This window comes from Dreissena polymorpha, chromosome 1 (genome assembly GCF_020536995.1).
Source record: "Dreissena polymorpha isolate Duluth1 chromosome 1, UMN_Dpol_1.0, whole genome shotgun sequence".
Taxonomy (NCBI): Eukaryota; Metazoa; Mollusca; class Bivalvia; order Myida; family Dreissenidae; genus Dreissena; species Dreissena polymorpha.
This window is the reverse complement of record NC_068355.1, coordinates 12,608,237-12,635,477: the sequence shown is the minus strand read 5'-3', so window position 1 is coordinate 12,635,477 and position 27,241 is coordinate 12,608,237. Positions and strand designations below refer to the sequence as shown.

The 27,241-nt window shown below is 37.0% G+C and overlaps 1 protein-coding gene across 6 annotated transcripts in view; it reads left to right on the top strand.

Moving 5' to 3' along the window:
- LOC127871397 (liprin-beta-1-like) overlaps positions 1 to 27,241 on the top strand; it is a 153,449-nt gene that overhangs the window by 109,958 nt on the left and 16,250 nt on the right. For 5 of the 6 annotated variants that reach the window (XR_008045327.1, XM_052414309.1, XM_052414328.1 and 2 more), the window contains 11 exons: positions 1,582 to 1,709; positions 2,385 to 2,436; positions 6,145 to 6,238; positions 9,049 to 9,171; positions 9,885 to 9,908; positions 12,935 to 13,085; positions 13,746 to 13,857; positions 18,166 to 18,254; positions 21,099 to 21,224; positions 23,424 to 23,555; positions 24,669 to 24,857. Coding sequence is in view for 5 of the 6 variants with exons in the window: in XM_052414309.1 (XP_052270269.1) it covers positions 1,582 to 1,709; positions 2,385 to 2,436; positions 6,145 to 6,238; positions 9,049 to 9,171; positions 9,885 to 9,908; positions 12,935 to 13,085; positions 13,746 to 13,857; positions 18,166 to 18,254; positions 21,099 to 21,224; positions 23,424 to 23,555; positions 24,669 to 24,857 (1,220 nt within the window). In the remaining variant the exon portion in view is untranslated. The remainder of the gene's footprint in view (positions 1 to 1,581; positions 1,710 to 2,384; positions 2,437 to 6,144; positions 6,239 to 9,048; positions 9,172 to 9,884; positions 9,909 to 12,934; positions 13,086 to 13,745; positions 13,858 to 18,165; positions 18,255 to 21,098; positions 21,225 to 23,423; positions 23,556 to 24,668; positions 24,858 to 27,241) is intronic. The other variant, XM_052414336.1, reaches the window with a different exon arrangement.

Below are 27,241 nucleotides of genomic sequence, written 5' to 3'. Positions count from 1 at the left end.
GTCGTCCGACGTCTGCCTAAGGCGTTGTGCTAAAACCTTTGCATTGGCCATAACTTTTTAAATATTGAAGATAGCACCTTGATATTTGGCATGCATGTGTATCTCATGGAGCTGCACATTTTGAGTGGTAAAATTTCAAGGTGAACATCATCCTTCAAGGTCTAGGGTCGAAAAAACAAAGTCACGGGAAGTAATAACTTTAAATGGACATAGTTATCTGACCTGCCCACAAATATATTTTTGTTAAATAAATCAAAGCGGCGCAGTAGGTGGCATTGTGTTTCTGACAAACACATTGTGGTAAAAGGTCAAGGTCATCCTTTATGGCCTATGGTAAAAAATACAGATTTAAGGGATGTAATAAGCTTTAAAAAGGGAGAAAATTATTCAATATTGAACATAGCCACTTTATGTATTTGGCATGCATGTGTATCTCATGGAGCTGCACATTTTAAGTTGTGAATCTACTGTCACAGTATAGTGGCTTTTAATTATTTGCTTCTAAAAATAGAGATTTGTTACAGACAATTATTTTCAAGGGAAGTAATTTATATAATTATAAATCTCATATTATATATTTCCTTACCAAGAATTGAAGTTCATTTCACAGTTACTGTACAGATTTATTATTTTGATTATTTATAACCCAAGTGATTGATTTTTCAAAGTTTTTTTTTAAATGATATAATTATAATTTCTTTAGTAGTAGCGGATCCGTGGTCTAGTGGTAACACACTGGCTTCACAATCCAGAGATCGCTGGTTCGATCCCCCGCTGCACCTAACCTTCTAACTCGTCTTTCGCATGAGACGTTAAACGGAGGTGCAGTGTACCAGGTGCTATACACCGGGTACTAAAAAGACCCATGGTCACCTCTGGAACGGGGTGTCTCCTGTATCTTGCACTATCCCCCGTAACCAACTAAGACGTCTTTCTGGGGGCGATGGCTATATGGGAGACATAATTGACTGTTAGACCCCCCCCCCCCCCCCCCCGGTTGGATTGGACAAAATTCAAGGGAAGTAAAAACCTTTAAAGGGAGATGATTTCTATACATGCCAAATGATAAATAAACATTTTATTTCAATGCGGCGCAGTAGGGAGCATTGTGTTTCTGACAAACACATCTCTTGTCAGGTCACTAGGTCAAAGGTCAAGGTCATTGTGACCTCTAAAAAAAATTAAAAAAAATTCTGACAAGCTTTTGCAGCCGAGCGTGGCACCCGTTATGCGGTGCCCTTGTTTTATGTTTTAATTAGCATGAGTTTTTCAAAAGAAAAAAAAACTGTTCAGACTTCTGGGTCGTCGTCTGCGGCATTGGACAAACTGATTTAATGACAAACTGAGAGTGAGACAAAAATCGACCATTTATATCAACATTAAAGTTCCCCCAAAACGCACCATATAAATTTTTTTTTTTTAAATTTTGGAACCACCCTCTCAAACGAACCCCTTTATGTTCCCAGTACAGAAACTGGACGGCCTCCCCAATGTTTGGAGATTATCTACGCCCCTGTTAATGAACTGATAAACAAGGAGAATTCTGTGTGTATTCATCAAGTTGAAGTTGTGTGGTTTCAGTAAACTCGTTCTCAGGGATGCATGGCAACCTCTCGTCTCCACCGTCCACCATTGCCAGCGTGAAACCCACTCGGCGCATACAGAGGTCAAACAGCGCGGAAGATATAACCAAGAAAAACAACCAAAAGGTATGCCTTTAAACCTTTTCCCACTCAGAAGCAAAGTGAAAATTGCTATGTGCAAACAGCATTAAACCAAAACAGCATGCGAGTAACTAGCAGTCTGTTCAGGTTTTATGCTGTTTGCTGCTTATCAGTATCTAAGGGTTGAAAACGAAGCTTTTTAACTTGAATCTAATAAGAAAAGTCTTTAAGTAAATTTATCTTTCTAAGGGACTTACACATGTGTCAAAAAACTTACCAAAGGTGGTGATGGGTTGAGAAGCGTGTTTTCTGAGCTCACCTAAGCTCTAAGTGCTCACAGAGCTATGAGGATACTGTGTTTTCTGTGTTTTCTGTCAGCCTTTGGTGCATGTTAAAGTTTGTTTTTTCTTTAAACCATTTCTACTCCTAAACTGCTTGGCATTTGTATAAAATCGAAATAATATTTGGGTGACCCACTGTAAAAGTTGTTCAAACCACAATGGTTCATTTCATATGAAGGCCACGGAAGTTAAAAATAGACTTCAAAAAATGAAAACTTTTAAATCTCTAAAACCACAAGGGTCAGAAAAAAAGAAAAGAAAGCTCATCATCACCAAAGCTAGAGAATGCTTGAGTCAGCAGCTTTGGCTTATGACAAGTATTGCACACAATGTTGTCTTGTTTCTGCTACCTGTCATTTCGTCATTGGATTAATTGCAGACACCTCCGCCAAAGCGCAGTGCCGATAACGTGAAACGCAACGGAAGCTATGGTACGTTACCCAAGGAAGTGGTAATGAGAAATAGGGAGGAGGAACGAGAGCATCGTAGGTCTCGGGGATTCCCCTCTTTTGGGAGGGCCCTGCTGCGAATTAAGTCCACCAAACGAAGTTGCTCGGCCCCGAATTTAGGTGACGGCAAACATAAATTACTGCCTGCGGCTGTGTGTGTGGATACTACAGCATGCCGCTATCTCTATATCCTCTAGCCGATTCCTGTTTTCAGTTATATCTCTTCAGTGGCAGTACTTGACTGCTACACATTTATCTTGCTTCATTTTGTGAAGGGTGGGCTTGATCTTTGGTATCTAATGAAATTGTTCACCTCATGCAATTGTTAATTGGTCAATATGTATTAAGGCTTTTAATTAGGCTATTAATCCCTTAAGAGTTGAGTAAATTACAATATTAACTTACTTAATTGCTCAAAAGTTTAAGAATTTAATATATTGCCATGTTGCCATAAGTCCAGATTTTTGTGAAACAGGCCAGCTTTTGGGATGTTTGGCCCTATACTGGGGGACATATTGTTTTTAGCCCTGTCTTTTGGTTGGTTTGTTGGTTTGCGTCAAACTTTAACATTTGCCATAACTTTTGCAATATTTAAGATAGCAACTTCATATTTGGCATGCATGTGTATCTCATGGAGCTGCACATTTTGAGTGGTGAAAGGTCAAGGTCATCCTTCAAGATCAAAGGTCGAATTTATATGGGGGGACATAGTGTTTCACAAACACATCTTGTTCTAAATCTTCCTATCTCCAATCCCTCCATTGACCGCTTATATTAATTCAATAGCCAATTGTTATTGTTGACACCTTATCAATGATAAAGATCTGTTGATTTTATGACGCTCTCATTCTAGTGCTTATGATGGACATCGCTTATTGCTATCAATAGATATATTGTTATTGTTACATGGTATCTGAAAAAGGCAGATTGTGTTTTAAGGCCAAGTGTTATTAATATCCAATGTATGATACAATCTCAGGTCTGATTAGCATGTGCATATTTGTATACACAATTGGTTACTCAAATGCAAACAAAATGTATTATTACCATTTACCGAAATTACTTTCACTTTCATCCCATTTTCAGATATAAATGGTTTGAACAGATCATATTCAAACTGTATTTAAATTCACTTGTCAGTGAGAACAGTGCCTGATGTTTGTACATCGGTTATTGTGTTAAATCATGTATTTAAATAGAAAATGGGAAAATACAATTATCTTCCCTGCATTTTTAGCTCACCTGAGCACGTTGTGCTCATGGTGAGCTTTTGTGATCGCTTTTTGTCTGTCGTGCGTTGTGCGGCGTCAACATTTGCCTTGTTAACTCTCTAGAGGCCACATTTATTGTTCAATCTTCATGAAATTTGGTCAGATGATTGGTTTCAATGATATCTTGGATGAGTTCGAAAATGGTTACGTTTGCTTGAAAAACATGGCTTCCAAGGGGAGGGGCATTTTTCCTTATATGGCTATAGTAAAATCTTGTAAACACTCTAGAGGCCACATTTATTGTCTGATCTTCATAAAACTTGGTCAGAAGATTCATCCTAATAATATCTTGGATGAGTTCGAAAATGATGCCGGTTGGTTGAAAAACATGGCCGCCAGGGGGCGGGGCATTTTTGTCCCCTACTGGTGAAACCGGAGGGGACTTATGGTTTGCGCTGTGTGTGTCCGTCAGTCTGTCACACTTTTCTGGATCTTGCTATAACTTTAAAAGTTCGTAATATTTTTTCATAAAACTTGAAACATGAATAGGTGGCAATATGGAGATTATGCACGTCATTTCATTTTGTTCCTACGTCAAAAATTCTGGTTGCTATGGCAACAAATAAAAAATATCCGACAATGGTGGAGTTTCACCAGTAGGGGACCATATTGCTTGACAATAGTCTTGTTCCTTATATGGCTATTGTAAAACCTTGTTAACACTCTAGAGGTCACATTTATTTTCCGATCTTCATGAAACTTGCTCAGAAGATTTGTCCCACTGATATCTTGGATGAGCTCAAAAATGGTAACCTTTGCTTGAAAATCATGGCTGCCAAGGGGCAGGGCATTTTTCCTTATATGGCTATAGTAAAACCTTGAAAACACTAGAGGCCACATTTTTTTTCCGATCTTCGTGAAACTTGGTCAGAAGATTTGTCCCAATAATATCTTGTTATCTCAGGTGAGCAACTTTGGGCCTTTCAGGCCCTCTTGTTTGAAAAAATGGCAAACATTTACCTAAATGTAACTGAAGCAAAATAAATGGGAAGTAGTTCAGTTGCGGCCCAAATGCAAAGTAAACTAACATGGTGGCACGGATCTAACCGGATGGCTCTCATTTGGATTCTATGTCCATGTTTTTTCCTTATTTGCCTTATTGTTTTGTTTCTATTTGTGTTAATTATTATTTTATATTATATTTTTGTGGGCTTGTTCGGGTATTATTAATTTGAAATGGTATGATTGCTTTCATAATGTATGTTTGAACATTATTTTCCGTTTTAATATTACAATTGGTTAAAAATGTGGGAACATATTATTAAGAACTTCTTTATAACATTTTAACAGATTTTGTAACTTGTTAACAGATATACATCATATCCTAACAATAATCTTTGTATGTTCTGGTGATGTATGGGTTTGAGAAAAATGCAGATAAAAATTGATATTAAAAATGTATGCAAATTCATATACTTTTCACTATTAATTAATTTTCCTGAGTTTGTATTTCTGACCAAGATAAATATCAACAGAAAATATTGTATGAAATAGAAGTGAAAACGGTCTCAGCAAATGTGGTTGCATGAAAAGTCAGGAATTGTTTGCTACTTTTCTGTTGCAATTATTGCCAGTTTATTAGGTAACTGTCTGGTCTCGTGTTATTAAGGCTGATTGTATTTGTTTCTGGCAATGTCTGTGTTCCCTTAAGCCACTAACCAAAACATCTATTTAACAGTTATCAGCATGTGAAAATGACCATAATCATTGCATTATTCAGTTATGTTGTGGACAAAATAAAATAACAGCATGACATTAGGGTCCATTTATGGTATGATCTCATAATGATTGAATTCCTAAGTATGTTTTCCATGATTGACCAGTATATTTGTTTGGATCTTTTTCACTGTTATGTAATGACTAAAAAATAACAATGTAAACAGATTTATACACAGGTCAATTTATCTTAATGTTTGAATTTTTTACCAATACTTTGTGTTACACTATACATATATATTTGTCTTCGATTTATCATAGAATAATGAAGATCTGATAAACGCTTGTCTGTTATCATGGAAACTGTAATTTATGTAATGATGAAAATGATCATATATGTTTCTGTGGGAACAGGCATTATTTTCCATAAAAACTGTAATAATCATGAAAATTGTAAATTCTGTTTAACATCGAAATCGTGATTTCAGTTGGCACTGTAGTTATTATTTGAATTGTTATACCTTGGAAAAGTTCATTTCTGTTACCGCAAAAACATTTATGTTTGTTTCCATGAAAACAGTGATGTATGTTTCTTTTGGAACTATCATTGAAGTTCTGTTACCACCGAAGCATAGATCTGTTTCCATGGAAACATGGATATCTGTTACATAGGATCATAAAATCCTGTTTCTAAAGAATGCTGTAGAAACATGATTGTGTGTTGCCATGGAGACTGTATGTGTTATTCCCCCGCCCTCTATAGCCCAGGCAGAGGTGGTGACAGATGAGGAAGAGGGGGCCCATCATCCTGGAGAGAAACACAAGAAGAGGCGGGGCTTCTTCAGGTTCTTTGGAAGGTAAGACAGGATTGCTGCCCTTGTTGGTTTGGTTGATATATCAGTTGTTTTCAGCCAAATCACAATAGACAGCCAACTCACACTTTTCCTATGTATGCCTTGTTTTTCAAATACTAGGTACTTGTATGAGTGCCCAACTTAAAACATAGACAGGACAACAATGACGCTTTAACAATTTCATGACAAATCCCCACACGATATATGCTACCATGCTTTGAATTCAAGATTTAACCCTTTCCCACTCAGAAGCAAAGTGAAAATGGCCATGTGCAAACAGCATTAAACCAGAACAGCCTGCGAATAACTCACCAGTATATAAGGGTTGGCAATGAAGCCTTAAAAACTTGAATCAAGTAAGAAAGGACTTAAGTTTAACTTTCTAAGGGATCACAAATGCGTCAAATTATGTATCTAAGTGGTAAAGTGTTAAGTGGATTTGAAGTCAAATGCTCTACCATCTGTACTAGCTGGCCCTTATTCAAGTTCCCACTGGTAACGTTGCCTTGGTTTGGGTACTCTTCCCTTTTAACCTAAAGATTTGGGTAAAGGCAAATGTTTGCGATTTTCCATTTGATAACTTAGATAAAATTTGGTTCTTAATTGTTTGAAAGAAAGCCAGAGACAAATGTGTTTGTCTAATGACTTATTATGGACTTTGTGTATAAATATATTAGTGACTTAATACAGAATAATAACCAAGTTTTAAATATGGATTACTTTTGTCAAGCTTTTACGCCATTTGTTTTGACATGACGCCTACTTAAAAACTTTATGACACACTAATATACAATTGTTGCCATAGTGTTTTAATGAAGAAATCAACTTGATATTGGAGATGGCTGCCTTAACCCTTTCCCACTCAGAAGCAAAGTGAAAATGGCTATGTGCAAATAGCATAAAACCAGAACAGCCTGCGGGTAACTTGCAGTCTGTTCAGATTTTATGCTGTTTGCTGCTCATCAGTATCTATGGGTTGGAAATAAAGCCATTAAATATTGGATCTATTAAAGCGGGTATATACGATTTTGTCAAATATTCATGAATTTATATAAACTGTGTAAAAAACTTATTATATATATATTTCAATATAAATTTAAATAAAAGTTAAGAAGAACATGTGTAGAAAAATGCGAAATAAGCCAGATATTTAATTCTGAAATTGAAAACGGCTGTACAGCCGAATTTGCCAGCATCTATACCATACATGTACGATGTGCATCTAAACTTACGAGGGGTATTCCAGAAGTTCGTGGATTTTCGCTATAACTTTCATTTGGTAACATAAATGGACAAACAAATAGCATGTTAAGAATATTTCGTCCTTTCCAAATCTACTCTCCAAATATCATGGAAATACATAAAACAATAAATATATATCAGAGATTTAAACATGTGCACAATGCGCACACCGACGTACATGTAGCGTTTCTGTTCAACGTCAATGACGTTATGAAGTTAACAACTGTCAAATCTTTTCCACATAATCACCTCCAACGCGAATGCACTTTATGTGTCGGGAAATCCACTTGTCAAAAGTGTCTCTATACCAGTCAGCGCCAAAAGACAACACGATTCGCTTTGCTGCAACTGTAAGTTCCTGTTTACTTGCAAAGCGAATACCGCGCAACTGTGATTTAACTTCCGGGAAGACGCGGAAGTCAATAGGGGCCAAATCCGGGCTGTAAGGAGGACTTAGGCGCTGTTACGTGAAATTTGCCGTAAATTCTGTTTATCAACAACATTTAAACCAAATTTAAATTCCCGTAACGCTCATACTTATCATAAAATACACGCGTGCGCCGCATGTCGTTACTGAGGTCTCTATGGCAACGCGTTTCAAACGCGCTTTATGGAATTCATGCATTTTTAGCTTATATATAAAGTCCGTGATAATTGGTTTGTATAATATGTAAATTTCATTGACTTTTACAAGCAAACTAATAAGTTATAGTGAAAATCCACGAACTTCTGGAACACCCCTCGTAGTTTAACGGTTTATAATACAAAGACGAATGCTTCGGTTATTGTAGGAAAATATGTACGTCACTATCGGCTCGGGGCGCTAAATTGTCTTTGCTGCATTTTATGAAATTCGGCTTTAATGTATAATTTTTTTTGCCTATTTTGTGTTATTGTAACATATTTTATCAATATATTACAATTAAACACATATAAAAAATCGTATATACCCGCTTTAAGAAAGGCCTTTTATTGTCCCCTACCGGTTTCACCGGAGGGGACTTATGGTTTGCGCTCTGTCTGTCTGTCAGTCAGTCACACTTTTCTGGATCCTGCGATAACTTTAAAAGTTCTTAATATTTTTTCATGAAACTTAAACATGGATAGATGGCAATATGGACATTATGTACGTCATTTCATTTTGTTCCTACGTCAAAAATTATGGTTGCTATGGCAACAATAGACTAGAAATACTGCTGAAAATGGTGGTTTTCTGGATCCTGCGATAACTTTAAAAGTTCTTAATATTTTTTCATGAAACATGGATAGATGGCAATGTGGACATTATGCATGTCATTTCATTTTGTTCCTACGTAAAAAAAATCTGGTTGCTATGGAAACAAATTTAAAAAAAAATCTGACAATGGTGGAATTTCTGACAATGCTGGAGCCGATAGGGAATATATTGCTTGGCAATAATCTTGTTGAATTTAACTTTCTTAAAACTACAAATGCATAAAAATACGTATCTAAGTGGTAAAGGGTTAAGATGGTACATCAATTCACTCCTAACGAAAGGATTTGATTATTATTTTTTATTCATCACCTAATTGAACACTATGATTTCTTAGGTTAAAGCGTAGTGGCTCTCAAGATTTCCAAGAGCGGGCAGGGACGGATGAGTTTAGGAGAGGTGGGATACGTGCCACAGCAAACGCACGCCTTGGCTGGTCCAGGGATATCAAGAAGGACTTGTAAGTTAGAGAAATGAAAGCTGTTGTGTTTAGGTGTCCCCTTGACATAGGGTTTTGATATTAGGGCTAATTGTTTTCTTGGTGGACATATGGTATTGATGTTATGGCCAATTGTTTTCTTGGAGGACATATGGTATTAATGTTACGGCCAATTGTTGATTTAGTGAAAAAGTATCAGAGGGTACTTGTGAGTTATCAAGACGCGAGACATGGTTATGAGTGCATTGCATTAATTATGGAGTTCAAACCACAGATTATTAGTTGAATGACATAAGAATGGGATGGACTTAACTTTCATCAGTAAAAATTCTAGTTGTTTGTAAGAATTTACCCAACATGCCATTGCATGAAGTTCTCAAATTTTAAACTTTGTCCTGATTTTTGTTCTTGACTTGGTGTTAACTTGGCATACAAGGCAAAAAAATGTCGCTGCTTATTTGTAAAAGGACCAGTCTACTCAATGCGTCAAAGCAGTGTTCACTTCTGCTTACTGTACTCTGTTATTCTAATCTCTATCAGCAAATACTTTGCAACAAGCACAACCTTAAATGATTAAAGTTATTCTTTTAACAATATTTAATGTCAATGTATAGTTTTATAGCATGTACAGTACACCTTTTGTGACTTGGTTATTTATTCCCAAACATATCCTTTGTGCAAACAAGCATTTAAAAAAATCTTCCAGTAGGTCTATTATTTTAAAATATTTACAGATCACAAATATCGGAAGCAGATTTGTGAGTACCTCTGCAGTTGTATTAGACGTGTTGTCATGTTTGATAATGTGACATTCAAATTACCAAGGTTACGGTTCATGTTGCTGTGCTGTCTTCCTATGATATTCTTGCAATTGCATTATTGTTTCACATATGAGAACCATGTTCTCGACAAAGGTTGCAACACACTATGTGGAAAGACACATTTTCTTTTGACTCAAGAATCACAGATGGATTATGTTAGGTACTTTTTATGCCCCCTTTTGAAGAAAAGAGGGCATATAGTGATCAGACTGTCCGTCTGTCTGTCTGTCTGTCTGTCTGTCCGTCTTTCCGTCACACTTTGCGTTTAGGTTTCGAAAAATGCTCATAACTTCTATGTCCCTTGAGATATAACCTTCATATTTGGTATGCATGTGTATATAAACAAGGCCTTTCCATACGCACAAAAACTTTTACCCCTGTGACCTTGACCTTGAACTTAGGGTCCACGTTTAGGTTTCGAAATCTGCGTTCAGGTTTCGAAAAATACTCATAACTTCTATGTCCCTTGAGATATAACCTTCATATTTGGTATGCATGTGTATATGGACAAGGCCTTTCCATACGCACAATTTTTTTTACCCCTGTGGCCTTGACCTTGAACTTGGGGTCCGCATTTAGGTTTTGAAATCTGCGTTTTGGTTTCGAAAAATGCTCATAACTTCTATGTCCCTTGAGATATAACTTTCATATTTGGTATGCAGGTGTATATGGACAAGGTCTTTCCATACGCACAAATATTTTGACCCCTGTGACCTTGACCTTGAACTTTGGGTCCGCGTTTAGGTTTCAAAATCTGTATTTATGTGTCGAAAAATGCTTATAACTTCTATGTCCCTTGAGATATAACCTTCATATTTGGTATGCAAGTGTATATGGACAAGGCCTTTCCACACGCACAAATATTTTGACCCCTGTGACCTTGACCTTGAGCTTAGGGTCCGCGTTTAGGTTTCGAAATCTGCGTTGAGGTTTCGAAAAATGCTTATAACTTCTATCAAAGTGTTTATAGGGGGCATAAGTCATCCTATGGTGACAGCTCTTGTTTCAATCTGTGAAATAAAACCTTATTTAGTTATGAAGGTGTTTAGGTATACTTAAAAAGACATTTCAATCTGAAAACAGTAACCAAAGAAAAACTACAACAATTTTATGTTGTTTATAACCTTTGTTCGTTTGTGTTAACAAAATGAAAATCTGTGTGACTGTCATGACATTGCATGTCTTTTCTTTTACATGTATCTTGCCCTTATCTTCATTATGCATTCAGTTTGGTAACCATGTCAGGTTCCAGCTCACCTGAGCGCAACATGCTAATGGTGATCTTTTTGAAGCTGTTTGTTAGTTGTTTGTAAAATGTCGCAGGACTCAGCCATGAGGGATACTTGGGAGATATTTTCTCTCTGGACATAATAACTTCTCCCTCTAATTACATGCAGGTGACTTCTGCTTTTGAGATTTACTTTGAGCCAGAAATTGACCAATTATTTATAAATTTAATTCAATCAAATACAATAATAACACAACATTAAGTGTGTTTTATATTTGTTTATGTTCTCACCCAAACTGCCAAATAAAAGTTGTTTCTGATTATCATAATGATGATGGCCGTGGTGTAATGAGAGGAATAAAATTAGTGAAGAGTTGATGAAACACTGAACAGAAACCACTTCTCCTTTAAGTCTCTTGTGAAGCCTGTTGAACCCTACTTGTTCAGAGTTAAGTTTCTTTTAATCTCTTGTGAAGTCTATTGAACCCTACTTGTTCTGAGTTAAGTATGTTTTAATCTCTTGTGAAGTCTATTGAACTCTACTTGTTCAGAGTTAAGTTTCTTTTAAGTCTCTTGTGAAGCCTATTGAACCCTACTTGTTCAGATTTAAGTTTCTTTTAAGTCTCTTGTGAAGCCCATTGAACCCTACTTGTTCAGAGTTAGGTTTCTTTTAAGCCTCTTGTGAAGCTTATTGAACGCTACTTGTTCAGAGTTAAGTTCCTTGGATTCTCAGTCTAGCGCCTTAGGGCCTTTTCCCCTCTTGTTTAAGTGAAATGTGCTGTATACACAATCTCGTCTGTGCTCTGTGAAAAGGGGGTTTAATGCATGGTGTAAAGTGTTGTCCCAGATTAGCCTGTGCAGTGTGCACCGGCTTATCATTGACGACACTTTCTGCTCTTTTTTTTCGTAAAAGAAAGTCTCTTGTTAGCTTAAGTCCAGTTTAGGCAGAAAGTGTTGTCCCTGATTAACCTGTGGTGAATGCACAGGCTAATCTTGGACAACACTACACACATGCATTAACCCCCCTTTTCACAGAGCACAGCTCATTTACATTTACCAGGCATATGTTGCACTTAATGATATATTTCTTGTTGCAAAATGGTCACGTGAATTGTAAAAGGTTCTGTAACCATTTTTTTGGACTTTGTACGAATTAAATTACAATTTATTTGGTGGTTTGGTTACTTAAATAAAAAAGGGGCTTCATTCCTATTTGTTAACTTCATGAACTTTTAAATTATTCAATCAGGTCTGAAATGAAAATTGTATAAGTGCTATCCTCTGTCATATTTTATTTGACAGTTTGCAACTTTGTGTTTTCTAATCTGTATCTCGGTCTAAACCAGTTTTTTTAATGGGATGGGCTTGTTTGTGTTTGTGGAGCTGTTTGAATGATATTACTAGGGAACATTTCTTTTGAGTTGCAGCATATCTTTATTAAAATGAATATTCATTTGTTGAATTTTTTAGCACGCATTTAACTCTCACAATAATAAATAAATGACATCATATAATTTATAACAGTTACCTGTCAGCATTTACAGCAGCAATTTGAAATCAGCTGAAATACTTTCGGTGGTGTCAAAGCGTTCGAAGAGGGTTGTTTTCAAAACTGTGTAATCTCTTTTAATATTGAACAGGTTGTATAAATTGTACAACTCCCTGTTTCAGTTTGTGTCAAAACTTGTATTAAGTACATACCCGGTATTGCATATTGTACACTTTCCTGTTCCAGTGATGTGAATGTTCCGTTCTCGCGCTGGGACAAGGATCGCATCGTGATCTGGTTCAACGAGATCGGACTCAACATGTACCTCTCGGACGTCAAGCGTTGGTGTCGTAATGGGGATCAACTGCTCAAGGCTTCACAGCACGAACTCGAAAAGGTTGGCTTGTTATAAGAACGGAGCTTTAGCCCTACAGGTGGCCATAGTGTATTATCAAGTGAAGGAAAACATGACAACATTCTCCCTCTTAATGTACAGATGACGTACATAAATTATCTGTTGCAGAGAATGTATTTGTTTCCTTTCTGCAATTGATTCAATCAATATGTAGGGTTGTTCACTCAAACAAGTTTTTGTATCGCAACTTGTGAAACACATGCACAAACAGAACCGAGATGAGAGAAACATGGTGCATAATTAATGCTAATGATGTATGGGAGAGTAAGGTAAATGTGTCCAGAATCTAAAAGTAAATGAGCAAGTTGCATGCCATTGTTCAACCTTGCTCTTTTATCCATTCCATCAGTTCTGTTATGGCTGAAATGATTTTACCACTATTATGTCTTCAGATTACATTCAGTGTGTTTTTTTTAACCCATTTATGCCTAGTGTCTAGAAAAAATGCCTTCTCATCAGAGTCTGTGCTGTTTGCTTTAAGGAATTTCTGTAAGAAATATTCTAAATATAGAAATAAGTATACTATTAATCCCTAATTTTGGAAATAAATTAATCCGATTAAGATGGATGGGAGAGTCCACTAGGCATAAATGGGTTAAATCAGATTTTAACCACTATCTCAACTGCTTATATTTTCTGCAGGACCTGTACATGCGTAACCCACTCCATCGTAAGAAGTTACAGCTGGCTATGCAAGCTGCCACAGGGGGCAGCACAAACAAAGCTGGAGATCTCGACCACACTTGGGTCATGAGTAAGTGCTTCCCTCAACACTGAGCCACTTCACACAGATTCACTTAACCCTTTCTCACTCAGAGGCAAAGTTAAAATAGCTATGTGCAAACAGCATAAAACCAGAACAGCCTGCGAGTAACTCTGTTCAGGTTTTATGCTGTTGTCTGCTCATCAGTATCTAAGGGTTGGAAATAAAGCCTTTTAAACTTGAATCAAGTAAAAAGGGACTTTACTTAAACTTAACTTTGTAAGGGACTATAAATGCCTCAAACACTGTTTTTTATGGAAAAAATGGCCTAAAAAGGCTTTTTTTCAAAGTTTTATTTGAATTTTCTTCTTTTTCTATACGAATCATTACCACTACAAAACAATTGTATATTGATGTCAAATTAGCATTGATACTAAGTGCACCCAAAATACCACTTAATACAAGTAAAATGTATTATTCTAGATAATATATTCATTAATAATAAGAAGCCTTGACAACGGAATTGCATCAACTTTATTTGACTTAAATCTTAGCAAAAAGGCAGCGGTTGACAAACATTTCACCAAGCACCAGGTGACCGTTTCTTGTACAATGCGTAACTTTATGAACGAAAATTTACGTACGTATAAAGTAACGTACGTTTTTCTAAATGCGTAAGTGCGTTTCTATAAACCGAACGTAGCGTAAAACTTAGTTGCTATGCTTGAATACTCTCTAAAAAGAAGTCTGATGATTGCGCGGACCTTATAGAGATCATTTGAAGATATAGATAGATTTCATTTGCTTTCACGAACAAACTTTCGGTGAATATGTATACATTATCACATACAAGAAAGTGGGTTATGCAATCTTTACAGCATTATTGCTGAACAAGTACTTTAAATGGTAATGGACATTACTGTATGTACAAAAACACAGTATAGAGTTTCAAAAAATGTGTTCAAAGATAGTTGAAAATAAAATTGACTGTTGTTCGTTTTCTGTCAATCGGTGCAGCCACCTATAAAGAAAAAATGTTCTGAATAACTTCTTATGAAATTACAGTTTTTATTTGAACATATCAATTTAACTGCATTTTATATTTCCATATGGTTTATAGGAAACTAAAAACTAATCTTAAAATTAGTAATTAAATATTTCATACATTATAAAAGATTAACAATGACCTTGATTACAATTCGACACTATTAATTCTTTTTCATGGCAACTGCATTTATAATAATACAATCTAAGATTTTGAGTGTTGATGATACCATATATAAAACAAACTTACTTGATTTTATATTTTCCCTATGGTTTAAGTATTCTAAAATTCCTTTGTAAAAATCCTAAAAACAAAGAAAAAATGATTGTAAAGTATACAGCAACAACAAAATTGTGCCTTTAATATGACATCAATATTGATTACAGTTGAAGTCTGATCATACGAAACAAAACTTGATGCATTTTAACTTACCATAAGCAAATCTCATTGGTAAACAATCGAAGCGCCTAAACTACTTGAGGCTCGATTGGTCATTGCTGGCCCGGTATTACTTAACAGTACCCGGAGTACTCTTAAGTACACTACAATGTACCCGGGGAACAGAAAATATACTAAAATGTACGTGGCCAATAGTAGATTGTATCAGAGTTTTATTCCTGCTCACAATCTGATGTCATAAAATGCGCTTCCAAATACGAAAAAAATCCCCTTTGAACAAAACCTATCTCAGCATGTTTTTTTTAGTATGAGTTTCGATAATATCATTGCGAAGGCCCTTTTACAAAATATAAACATGAACATAATTAATTTGAAAAACAGAGCCCACCATGGCCAGTTTAGCTTAGTATTACCGGGTATGTTTAAGTATATTCTCTGTATCCAGGGTACATTGTAGTATACTTTAGAGTACCCAGGGAACATTCAAGTAGTACCCAAGCCGACAAAGACCAATCTAGCTCAACTGAGCTAACCTGTCGACTGGTTGAAACCCAGTCTCTACAGTATAGTAGATTCTTATCATTTTTGACAAAATGATATATTCGTGATATTCTTTCCAAAGAAATAGATCTTGACACTGAACTTCTGCTTAAACTGTAAATGTGCCAATGAACAATAAAGTGACAACCATATGCACATTTGCTGTGGGCTTATCAATCAATATTAGCACAGATTACTGTATCTTTGTCATCCATCGACACAGCAGTATAAATGCAAATGTTTACAAACACTTAGATTATACAATCCTTATACATAATTCTTTACAGAAAAAGTAAACTGTTACCCATGCTTACGATGAATCAATTATATCACTCAGCAAACGTCACATTCATTGAGTAAGTTTATAAACTTTTAACTTGTGATGGATAAAGCCATGTTAAAAAACAAATGTTGAATGAATTGTCAAAAGGAATATCGAAAAAATCATAACAACAATCGATTCGAACAAGTTTAAAATCCTCTTTTAGCAATACTCAAATCCACAATAGAACCTGCACAGTCAACGCAGGATTTCAGTTACAGCATTTCCCATGCCCTAACATATAGTAAGATCAAAATAAAGATAAAAGGTTGAAATGAACTAAAATGATGTTGCGCTCGTAGATTTTGTATCCATGAATTATTTATTGGTATTATTAATTCCCTATAAATTCGAGGCAAACATGCGGGTCTCCGAAATATCGGTACATACGCTGCCATATTTACGCAAAATAAGTGAGTTACGCGAGCCTTAGAGCAATCGTAACTTTACGTGCAAAAATACCATATACGTAACTTTACGAAGTTTATAGAAACGCTACTTACTTTATGTTTTGCACTTACGTATGATTTGTGAACGTACGTAGGTCTAAGAAACGGCCCCCAGGTCTACTTAAGCGTTTCCCACTCAGAAGCAAATTGAAAATGGCTATGTGTAAACAGCATAAAACCAGAACAGCCTGCGAGTAATTTGCAGTCTGTTCAGGTTTTATGCTGTTTGAAGGTCATCAGTATCTAAGGGTTGGAAATGAAGCCTTTAAAACTTTAATCAAGTAAGAAATGTCTTTAATTAAATTTAACTTTCTAAGGGACAATAAATGCATCAAAATATGTATCTTAGAGGTAAAGGGATAAGACCTTTGTAGTTTGATCATAAGTTGGTGTGAACACTGGGCTCGGGGTGAACTTCCAAACATCAGTATAAAATATTATATTTGATGGGCAACCACTTAACACATTAAAATAAGGTTTATTTTGTAATTCATATTCAAGTTAAATTTCAAAGGTTTGGTAACTGACCTGCAAAGAATAAATGCCAAAGTAGTTTGACATAATGTTCAGGAATTGGTTTTACATGTGTACGAAACAAACAGGATTGTGAAAAACAACTCCGTTTTAAAAGGATCTTTTCACGGTTTGGTAAATTGACAAAATTGAAAAAAGTTGTTTCAGATTCGCAAATTTTCGTTTTAGTTATGATATTTGTGAGGAAACAGTATTACTGAACATTTACCATAGTCTAATATAGCCATTTTATGTATCTTTTGATGATTTGAAAACCTAAAAAGTATAAAGCGTTGCAACGTGAAACGATTGAATAATTTGGAGAGTTCTGTTGTTGTCGTTTAAATTTACGAAACTACGAAGATTGCTTATATAAGGTATAAAATACTTAAACTGTGTATACCTGGCAGAATAGCTGAGAAGGCTAATGCGTTTTTACTTCAGACTTACTCCAGGACTCCGGGGTCACTGGTTCGAGCCATGGTACCGGCTATTTTTTTTTCCTTTTTTTTAAATTTTATTATTGATTTTTTACTAGAGCTTTTAAGATCCAATGTTTACATTTATCGATATAAAGCATTTAATGACAAACTTCAAAATATGACAAAATCTGTGAAAAGGCCCCTTTAATAGGCCATGTTTTAAGTGACATACCTTTGAATTTCATTTGTGAACACATGAAAGCCAGCATATTGTATGCAGAGCTCCAGACAAGATGCATATCTGCGTATTTACGCATTGAAAAATTAAAAAAGGCATTAAAAATCAGCCAGCTACGTAACATTACCCAATACAAATCTTGGTACATATTTTTAATCAAATAAAGTATTTTAAAGAAAGTTTGTTCATATCATCATTTTAACTTCTTTCCTTTGCATTAATTTAAATAAATAACCAATAATAATATTTCAAGATTAAACACGCCATGCAATACATCAGTTATCTGTGTAAATAGAAAATACCCCTCAATATTCCTAAGTATCCTTTATGGCTGAAACAAAGGAGTAAAATACGCTTTAACAATAATATCAGGGGGTAACATACTTTTTCGACTTAATCCTTATCTGGAGCTCTGATTGTTTGTATTGCAGGATGGCTGGATGACATAGGTTTGCCCCAATACAAAGACTCGTTCTTCGAGGCGCGGGTAGATGGCAGGATGCTTCATGCTCTCACTGTGGTACGCATTGGTGTTATATAAGAGCCCCAAATTATAAAAAATAGGTCATTCAAGCAGGAGTGGGATAAGAATCTGCTATCATTGTTGTTTGATTTAACATGGGAATTGTCAATCAAGCAAATAATAATATGCTATTGTTTCCTATGATTATTGGAGCCCAATTTTCAGATTTGTTTTACTTTTTTGTTTTTAATGGACTTTTCAGCATCCTCTCTACAAAAAACTCAATGAAATTGATCAGTAAGTATTGATTAAGTAATTGTTAATTGCATACAGTCAATCTTGTGCTTGCGACCACTTGAATTAAGCGACTTTTGTCTTATGCGACCACTTTAAATCCTGCCCGAGTGTTTTACCTATATTTTCATGTTGTATTAAGCGACTTTTGTCTTACGCGACCAGCGACCGCTGATTTTAGTGTATTTTGATGCCCGAGTCTTGAATTAAGCGACCGCTTTAAGGTAAAAGTGGTAAATCTGTTGACCGTTCAGGGACAAATCAGTGTTGATTGTTTATCTAAGCTGATAACATGAACGATGACACCTTTGTTGTAATTTCACACCAGCCATTTCCTTTGTCTCGATGACCGGTTCTGACCGGTGTTAATGCTGACTGCGTATCAATTTTTGGTGTCGAATAATACAGTGAGGTATTGCCAACAGTCTACGGGTTTAAGAGTTTACTATCTGGGATGTTAAGTGACAAGTTTGATCGCAGATTTTATTGCAGAAACAACACGACAAAATTTTCACAGTGTTCTCGAGAGGTGTAAAAAATAAACTTTTAATCGGTAACATGTAGCGAAATCTGTTCATTAAAGGATGTAATTGTTATTATGCTAATTAGTTTGTGTTAGCAAATTTTCCAATCAGGGGTGTTTATTTAGTTTTCAATCAAGGTGTTTTATTTATTTCCCTATGTACCATAATCGAGTCAGATATATAAGCTTACATGCAGAAATTAAAATGTCAAAACGGAAAGTATTAACGTTAAATGAGAAAATTCGGGTATTGGAAGTGTCGAAGAGTAAAAGTGCACGTAAATTTAATCGGAATGAGTTTGGAATCGGAAAAAACAATTCTCCGTGCAAACCATTTACAGTGTATTTAGAATTAGAGAGAACAAATACAACTTATTAAAGTAAAAAATTGTTTTATTCATTTTATTTCTATTTAGATTCATTTGATTATTTAAAGACCATTTTATTAAGAGACCACTTTTGGTTACTCCCTTTAGTGGCTCTAAATACAAGATTGACTGTAGTTTCTGTAAAAATAATTGCTGGTGATGTGAAATTAATTAAGTATCTTTGTAGAACACACCAAAAGATTTTTAACCAGGTTTTCCAAAGGAAAAAACTGGTTATTAGATTGGCGAATGCGGGCGGGCTGGCTGGCTGGCGGAACAAGCTTGTCCGGGCCATAACTATGTCGTTCATTGTCAGATTTTAAAATCATTTGGCACATTTGTTCACCATCATTGGACGGTGTGTCGCGCGAAATAATTACGTCGATATCGCCAAGGTCAAGGTCACACTTTGAGTTCAAAGGTCAAAAATGGCCATAAATGAGCTTGTTCTGGCCATAACTATGTCATTCATTGTGAGATTTTAAAATCATTTGGCACATTTGTTCACCATCATGGGACGGTGTGTCGCACGAAAGAATCACGTCAATATCTCCAATGTCAAGGTCGCCACGACTAAAAATATATATTTTTTTTAAACAAACTTACAAAGGGGGTTAATTTTGTTTGTTCATTTCAAAAGTTCAGTTTGAGTTTTCTCCCTTTATCAGATTTTTTTTTCACAATGAAAACCTGGTTTTGTGACAATTTTGTCCCTTGTTGTTGTTTGCACTAAGTGCTTGTTATTAATATACAAATAATGAGTTATCTACGAACTAGACTTAAGTGAAAATAAGAATTAAGCATACATTATGTATACCGGAGTCTAAGGGATGGTGTTGTGATGTTGCTGTTCACACTTTTTATAGATTCAGAAAAAAACTTTTTTCCTGAATTTTATTTGATGACTTTACTTGTACAGTCAAATTATTATACCCTTCTCATGAAGTTTGAAATGGTGTAAATTGGAGCCTGTCTGTCCAGTAGTTTGGTCAGTGGTTGTGCAGCAAACTTCTTCCTGGCTTAGGCAATGAAATTGAAACTTCCAATATGTCAACCCCTTACAGTGTAGATGTGAGAGACCCTCTTCATGCATCATCATTGCTGAGTTATGAGCTCTTGAGAAAAGCTGACCAAGCAGTGCTGGGGTTAACTCTTTCAGTGCTGGAACCGAACTTTGAAGGCCTATGCAAACAGTTTGGATCCAGATGAGACGCCACAGAATGTGGCGTCTCATCAGGATCCAAACTGTTTGCTATTCTTATAGTATTCTTCGTGAAAAAAAATCGAAGAAAATGCTAATTTTAGAAATTCAGCAGACGACATTTTAGCAGACAACAAATTACCCAGCATGCAAAGGGTTTAAGTCATGTTTTATGATAACGCTCATAGTTAACATGCACTTGATTTATACTAGGACACCTTTGTAACTGTAAATATGTGTCTTGTTCTGAGAAAATTGGGCTTAATGCATGTGCGTAAAGTTTCGTCCCAGATTAGCCTGTGCAGTCTACACAGGCTAATCAGGGACGACACTTTCCGATTTTACGGTATTTTTTGTTTAAAGGAAGTCCCTTCTTACTGAAAATCTTGTTTAGGCGGAAAGTGTCGTCCCTGATTAGCCTGTGCAGACTGCACAGGATTGGCTGGGACGACACTATACGCACATGCATTATGCCCAGTTGTCTAAGAACGCGTCTTATATCGCTCAACCCACAGGAGGATCTATTATCGCTGAAAGTGAGCAACGAACTTCACCACCTCAGCATTAAGCGTGGCATACAGATCCTGCGCTTGAACAACTTCAACCCTGGGTGTCTTAAGAGGAGACCTACTCCGGATGAGGTCAGTGCACAAGCTATGTTAGCTTGGTTGTCTGTTTGAGACCTATAAAAATCTTTTGTGTCAACATGTATATAATTTATATGGAGTCCATAAGCACATCACCCCTTACAAATTGTGATTGGCCGCCTTTTTATTTTCATACTCCTATGTCCTTTATACAAGAAGAACTGAAGTACAAATGTGGGCCACTGGGTTTATACTATTTTTTTATTAATCTGGTCTATGTTTAAATTAAAGTCAAAGGATTAGCATTTTGAATTCTTTTTGCAAAATTACTAACGTCTAATGTTATATTGACTAAGATACATAGTTAATCAGTTTGTTAATGCCACGTAATTCTGGCACAAGATTTATATATACCCTGTGAACGTTCTAGAGCCCACAGTTATTACCCAATCTTCATGTACCGTGCTCAATACATTTTTCTGAATCATATGTTGGCTCATGAACCCTCTTGCCCTTGTCATGATCACTATTGCAATTGACAATGAGCATGAACACTAAAGCACTTTGCACTGTTCATGATACTTCTATTGCACTTGGCAATCCTCATGAACTTTCTTGCACACTTAATAATTGTCATGAATTCTCTATCGCACTTGGCAATTTTCATGAACCCTCTATCACACTTGACAATGATGACTTGACACTTAGCAATTCTCACGAATCCTCTATCACACTTGACAATGCTCATGAGCCTTCTATTGCACTTTGCAATGCTCATGAACCATCTATTGCACTTCAGAATGCTCTTGGGTCCTCTATTGCACTTGACGATGCTCATAAATCCTCTTTGAGCACTTGGCAATGCTCATGAACCCTCTATCACACTTGGCAATGCTCATGAGCCCTCTATCGCACTTAGCAATCCTTATGGGCGCTCTATCGCAATTGGCAATTCTTATGGGCGCTCTATCACACTTGATAATGCTCATGGACCCTCTATCGCACTTGACCATGCTCATGGACCCTCTATCGCACTTGGCCATTCTCATGGGCCCTCTATAACACTTGACAATGCTCATGGGTCATCTATCACACTTGGCAATGCTCATGAACCTTCTATGGCACTTGCCAATGCTCATGAACCCTCTTTTCATAATTGACAATGCTGATGGGCCCTCTATCACACTTGGCAATGCTCAAGAACCCTCTATCGCACTTGACAATTCTCATGAACCCTCGTATCGCACATGGCAATGCTCATGGGCCCTCTATAACACTTAACAATGCTCATGAACCCTCTTGCACACTTAACAATTCTCATAAATCCTCTATCACACTTGGCAATGCCCATGAACTCTGTATCACACTTGACAATGCTAATTTACCCTCTATCGCACTTGACAATGCTCATGAACCATCTTGCACACTAAAAAATTCTCATGAATCCTCTATCACACTTGGCCATGCTCATGAACCCTCTATAACACTTGACAATCCTCATGGGCCCTCTTTCACTCTTGACAATGATAATGGGTCCTCTATCACACTTGGCAATGCTCATCAAACATCTTGTGCACTAAACAATTCTCATGAATCCTCTATTGCACTTGGCAATGCTCATGAACCCTCTATCGCATTTTACCATGCTCTTTGGCCCTCTGTCACACTGAACAATGCTCACCTGCCCTCTCTCGCACTTTGCAATGCTCATACCCTCTATTGCACTTGACAATTCTCATGAACCATCTATCGCACTTGACAATGCTCATGAACCATCTTGCGCACGTTACAATTTTTATGAATTCTCTATTGGACTTGGAAATTCTCATTAATCCTCTATTGCACTTGGCAATTCTCATGAACCCTCTACTGCACTTGACAATTCTCATGAACCATCTATCGCACTTGACAATGCTCATGAACCCTCTTGCACACTTGACATTTCTCATGATTGCATTTGGCATTGCTCATGAACCATCTATCACACTTCACAATGCTCTTGGGTCCTCTATTGCACTTGACAATGCTCATAGGCCCTTTATTGTACTTGTCTATGCTCACGAACCCTCTTTTACACTTGACAATGCTTATGAACTTACAACATTTGGCAATACTCATGAGCCTTCTATTACACTTGGCAATACTCATGAGCCCTCTATCGCACTTAACAATTCTCATGGGCCCTCTTTTACACTTGGCAAGGCTCATGAGCGCTCTAGCACTTAGCCATTCTAATCCAACCCTCTATTACAGGGTGCCTTGCATAATATCCCTGGAGACGTGGCTCTGTGGACCAACCACCGCGTGATGGAGTGGTTACGCACCATAGATCTCTCTGAGTATGCCCCCAACCTTCGTGGAAGTGGAGTGCATGGAGCCCTTATGGTATGTATACGCACATATAAAAGGATTGAGCAGGATCTTGGTGTTTTTACTTGTGGGTCATTATGATGTGATTATCATAACAAGCATCTAACACTTACAGAGGTGGTGGCAGCTTTAATAAAACGTTAAACAAACAAAAAAATTATGTTGGCTATTTTTATACCATATTTAAAATGCTGAGACTTTATGATGATACAATTTCAACCAGGACCTGCCAAGACCAATGAAATTGTGTTTATAAATTTTTATGAAACTTTAATATTGGGTTATTTGATTGGGTTGTCTACAATACCATGATATATTTGGAGGAATACATAGGAGTCACAGTATATCCCAGTATTGTACATGGCTGTACTTTGTCCATATTGTGTTCAATATACATAACAACATCAAGTCCTGGAAACTCGAGGACTCTCATCATTTTAATGGAGTTGTGAGACCTAAGCTGTAAACATTAAGAGTACTTGGCAAATATTGGGAAAGATACTTTCAGCATGTTTTCAATATGAATTTATATTTAATGGAAATTTATATTAAAAAATAAGCTTGAATTTTTTCCTGAATTTCCAATTGGTTTTGTTTGAGAATCTGGTCCAAGAGATGAATGACAACATAACAGCAAGTAAGTGCCAGTGGCATAGTCTCGTAGCTATTTTACCAGATTCTAATGCATTAATCCTTTCCCTCTCAGACGCAAAGTGAAAATTGCTATGAGCAAACAGCATACAACCAAAACAGCCTGCGAGTAACTCGCAGAATATCATAAAAGCTGATAGTGTCGTCCCTGACTGCAAAGGCTAATTAGGGACAACAATTAATGCAGTAGAATTGACGCTCATGCATCTGACCCTTGTTTCACAGAGCATGGTCATATCTAAGTGGTAGCGGGTGAACCATTCTGTTACTTTATCATGCATGTACACTGGTCAGCCCTATGTAAATGGGCTGTAACCACGAAGTTCTGGTGGGCTGTAACCACGATGTTCTGGTGGGCTGTAACCATGATATTTTGTAGGGCTGTAACCACGATGTTCTGGTGGGCTGTAACCATGGTGTTCTGGTAAAGGTTTGTTCATGCTTCTATCATTACAAATGACAATTAATGTTTCACAGGTTCTGGAGAGCAGGTTCAATGCAGAACTGTTCGCCGTGTTGTTATCAATCCCACAGCAAAAGACGCTGTTGCGACGTCATCTCAACACACACTTTGTGACACTCGTTGGCAACGAAATTCAGATCAAGAAGCGAGAGCAAGAATCCTCAGCAGGCTACATACCACTCGTGCCCAACGCTAAAGTAAAGGTAATGGTCTTGTGTGGGTCTGCTCAGCCAACATATCAAATGTTGAACAAACATATTGATTCAAATTCATGAATTGTAGATCCAACAATTACGCACATTTTTATGAATCCACGAAATTTTATGTCATCCAAATCAAATGAAACTAGAAATGGCGCGGCAGAGGCCGACGCGTATCCCCACGCCGAATATTTGACCTAGGTGTGCCCCAGGGTTGGTAATGGGGCCATGCATAGCTGAGATTGACCGTATTGTCATAAGAGAAGTTCATCATCAATTAGAAGTGAATTGGTGTAGAAATGAAGAAGTTATAGTAAAAGGCAATTTTGGGTGGGTGTGACATATGTGGGCAGGGCCCCCCAGGGTTGGTAATTGTGCCATGCATAGTTGAGATTGACCGTATTGTCATAAGAGAAGTTCAGTATCAATTTGAAGTGAATCGGTGTAGAAATGAAGAAATTATAGTAAAAGGCAATTTTGGGCGGGTGTGGTCTATGTGGGCGGGGCCCCAGGGTTGGTAATGGGGCCATGCATAGTTGAGATTGACCGTATTGTCATAAGAGAGGTTCAGTATCAATTTGAAGTGAATCGGTGTAGAAATGAAGAAGTTATAGTAAAAGGCAATTTTGGGTGGGTGTGACATATGTGGGCAGGGCGCCCCAGGGTTGGTAATTGTGCCATGCATAGTTGAGATTGACCGTATTGTCATAAGAGAAGTTCAGTATCAATTTGAAGTGAATCGGTGTAGAAATGAAGAAATTATAGTAAAAGGCAATTTTGGGCGGGTGTGGTCTATGTGGTTGGGGCCCCAGGGTTGGTAATGGGGCCATGCATAGTTGAGATTGACCGTATTGTCATAAGAGAGGTTCAGTATCAATTTGAAGTGAATCGGTGTAGAAATGAAGAAATTATAGTAAAAGGCAATTTTGGGTGGGTGTGGTCTATGTGGGCGGGGCGCCCCAGGGTTGGTAATGGGGCCATGCATAGTTGAGATTGACTGTATTGTCATAAGAGAAGTTCAATATCAATTTGAAGTGAATCGGTGTAGAAATGAAGAAATTATAGTAAAGGCAATTTTGGGTGGGTGTGGTCTATGTGGGCGGGGCCCCAGGGTTGGTAATGGGGCCATGCATAGTTGAGATTGACCGTATTGTCATAAGAGAGGTTCAGTATCAATTTGAAGTGAATCGGTGTAGAAATGAAGAAATTATAGTAAAAGGCAATTTTGGGTGGGTGTGGTCTATGTGGGCGGGGCGCCCCAGGGTTGGTAATGGGGCCATGCATAGTTGAGATTGACTGTATTGTCATAAGAGAAGTTCAGTATCAATTTGAAGTGAATCCGTGTAGAAATGAAAAAATTATAGTAAATGGAAATTTTTGGTGGGTGTGGCCTATGTGGGCGGGGCGCCCCAGGGTTGGGAATGGGGCCATGCATGGTTGAGATTGACCGTATTGTCATAAGAGAGGTCCAGTATCAATTTGAAGTGAATCCGTGTAGAAATGAAAAAATTATAGTAAATGGAATTTTTTGGTGGGTGTGGCCTATGTGGGCGGGCGCCCCAGGGTTGGGATTGGGGCCATGCATAGTTGAGATTGACCCTAATGTCATAACAAAAGTTCAGTATCAATTTGAAGTGAATCCGTGTAGAAATGAAAAAATTATAGTAAATGGAAATTTTTGGTGGGTGTGGCCTATGTGGGCGGGGCGCCCCAGGGTTGGGAATGGGGCCATGCATGGTTGAGATTGACCGTATTGTCATAAGAGAGGTCCAGTATCAATTTGAAGTGAATCGGTGTAGAAATAAAGAAGTAAATGTAAAATAACCTAAAAAAATGAGTGATAATTTCTGACGCGGCCCCACCCCAACCGCTATAACTTTTGACCCAGGGGTCAGATCAAAATTCCAAATAGTGCAGGGTCGCACATATGCTCATAGCTACCATGTGTGTAAGTTTCAAGGTTCTAGTGCTTTTAGTGTAGGAGGAGATAGTGGCCAGGACGGACAGACAGACAGACGGACGGACGGACGGCGGAGATAACCACAATATCCCCACCTTTTTTTCAAAAAGCGTGGGGATAACCATAGCATTCCTATGTGTTGGTTGTTCTTCAATTCTTTACATTTGGTAACTTTGTCATGATTTTCTTGTATTATAATTTCGTATAGTGCTGTTACTCTCAAAGATTCATTTGATCTTCATCCATTTACCTATTGATAGCCTGTGTGTTAGAAATAACCTACAAAGGCAAGTATTTTACACAGAAATAATCAGTTCATAAACTGGTGACTCTTTTGACTTTCATTGGTTAATAAGTAATTATACCAAATTTGTAGAGCAAAGTCTGCCTCAAACGATTACTTTGAAACTTCAAATATGTTATTTTT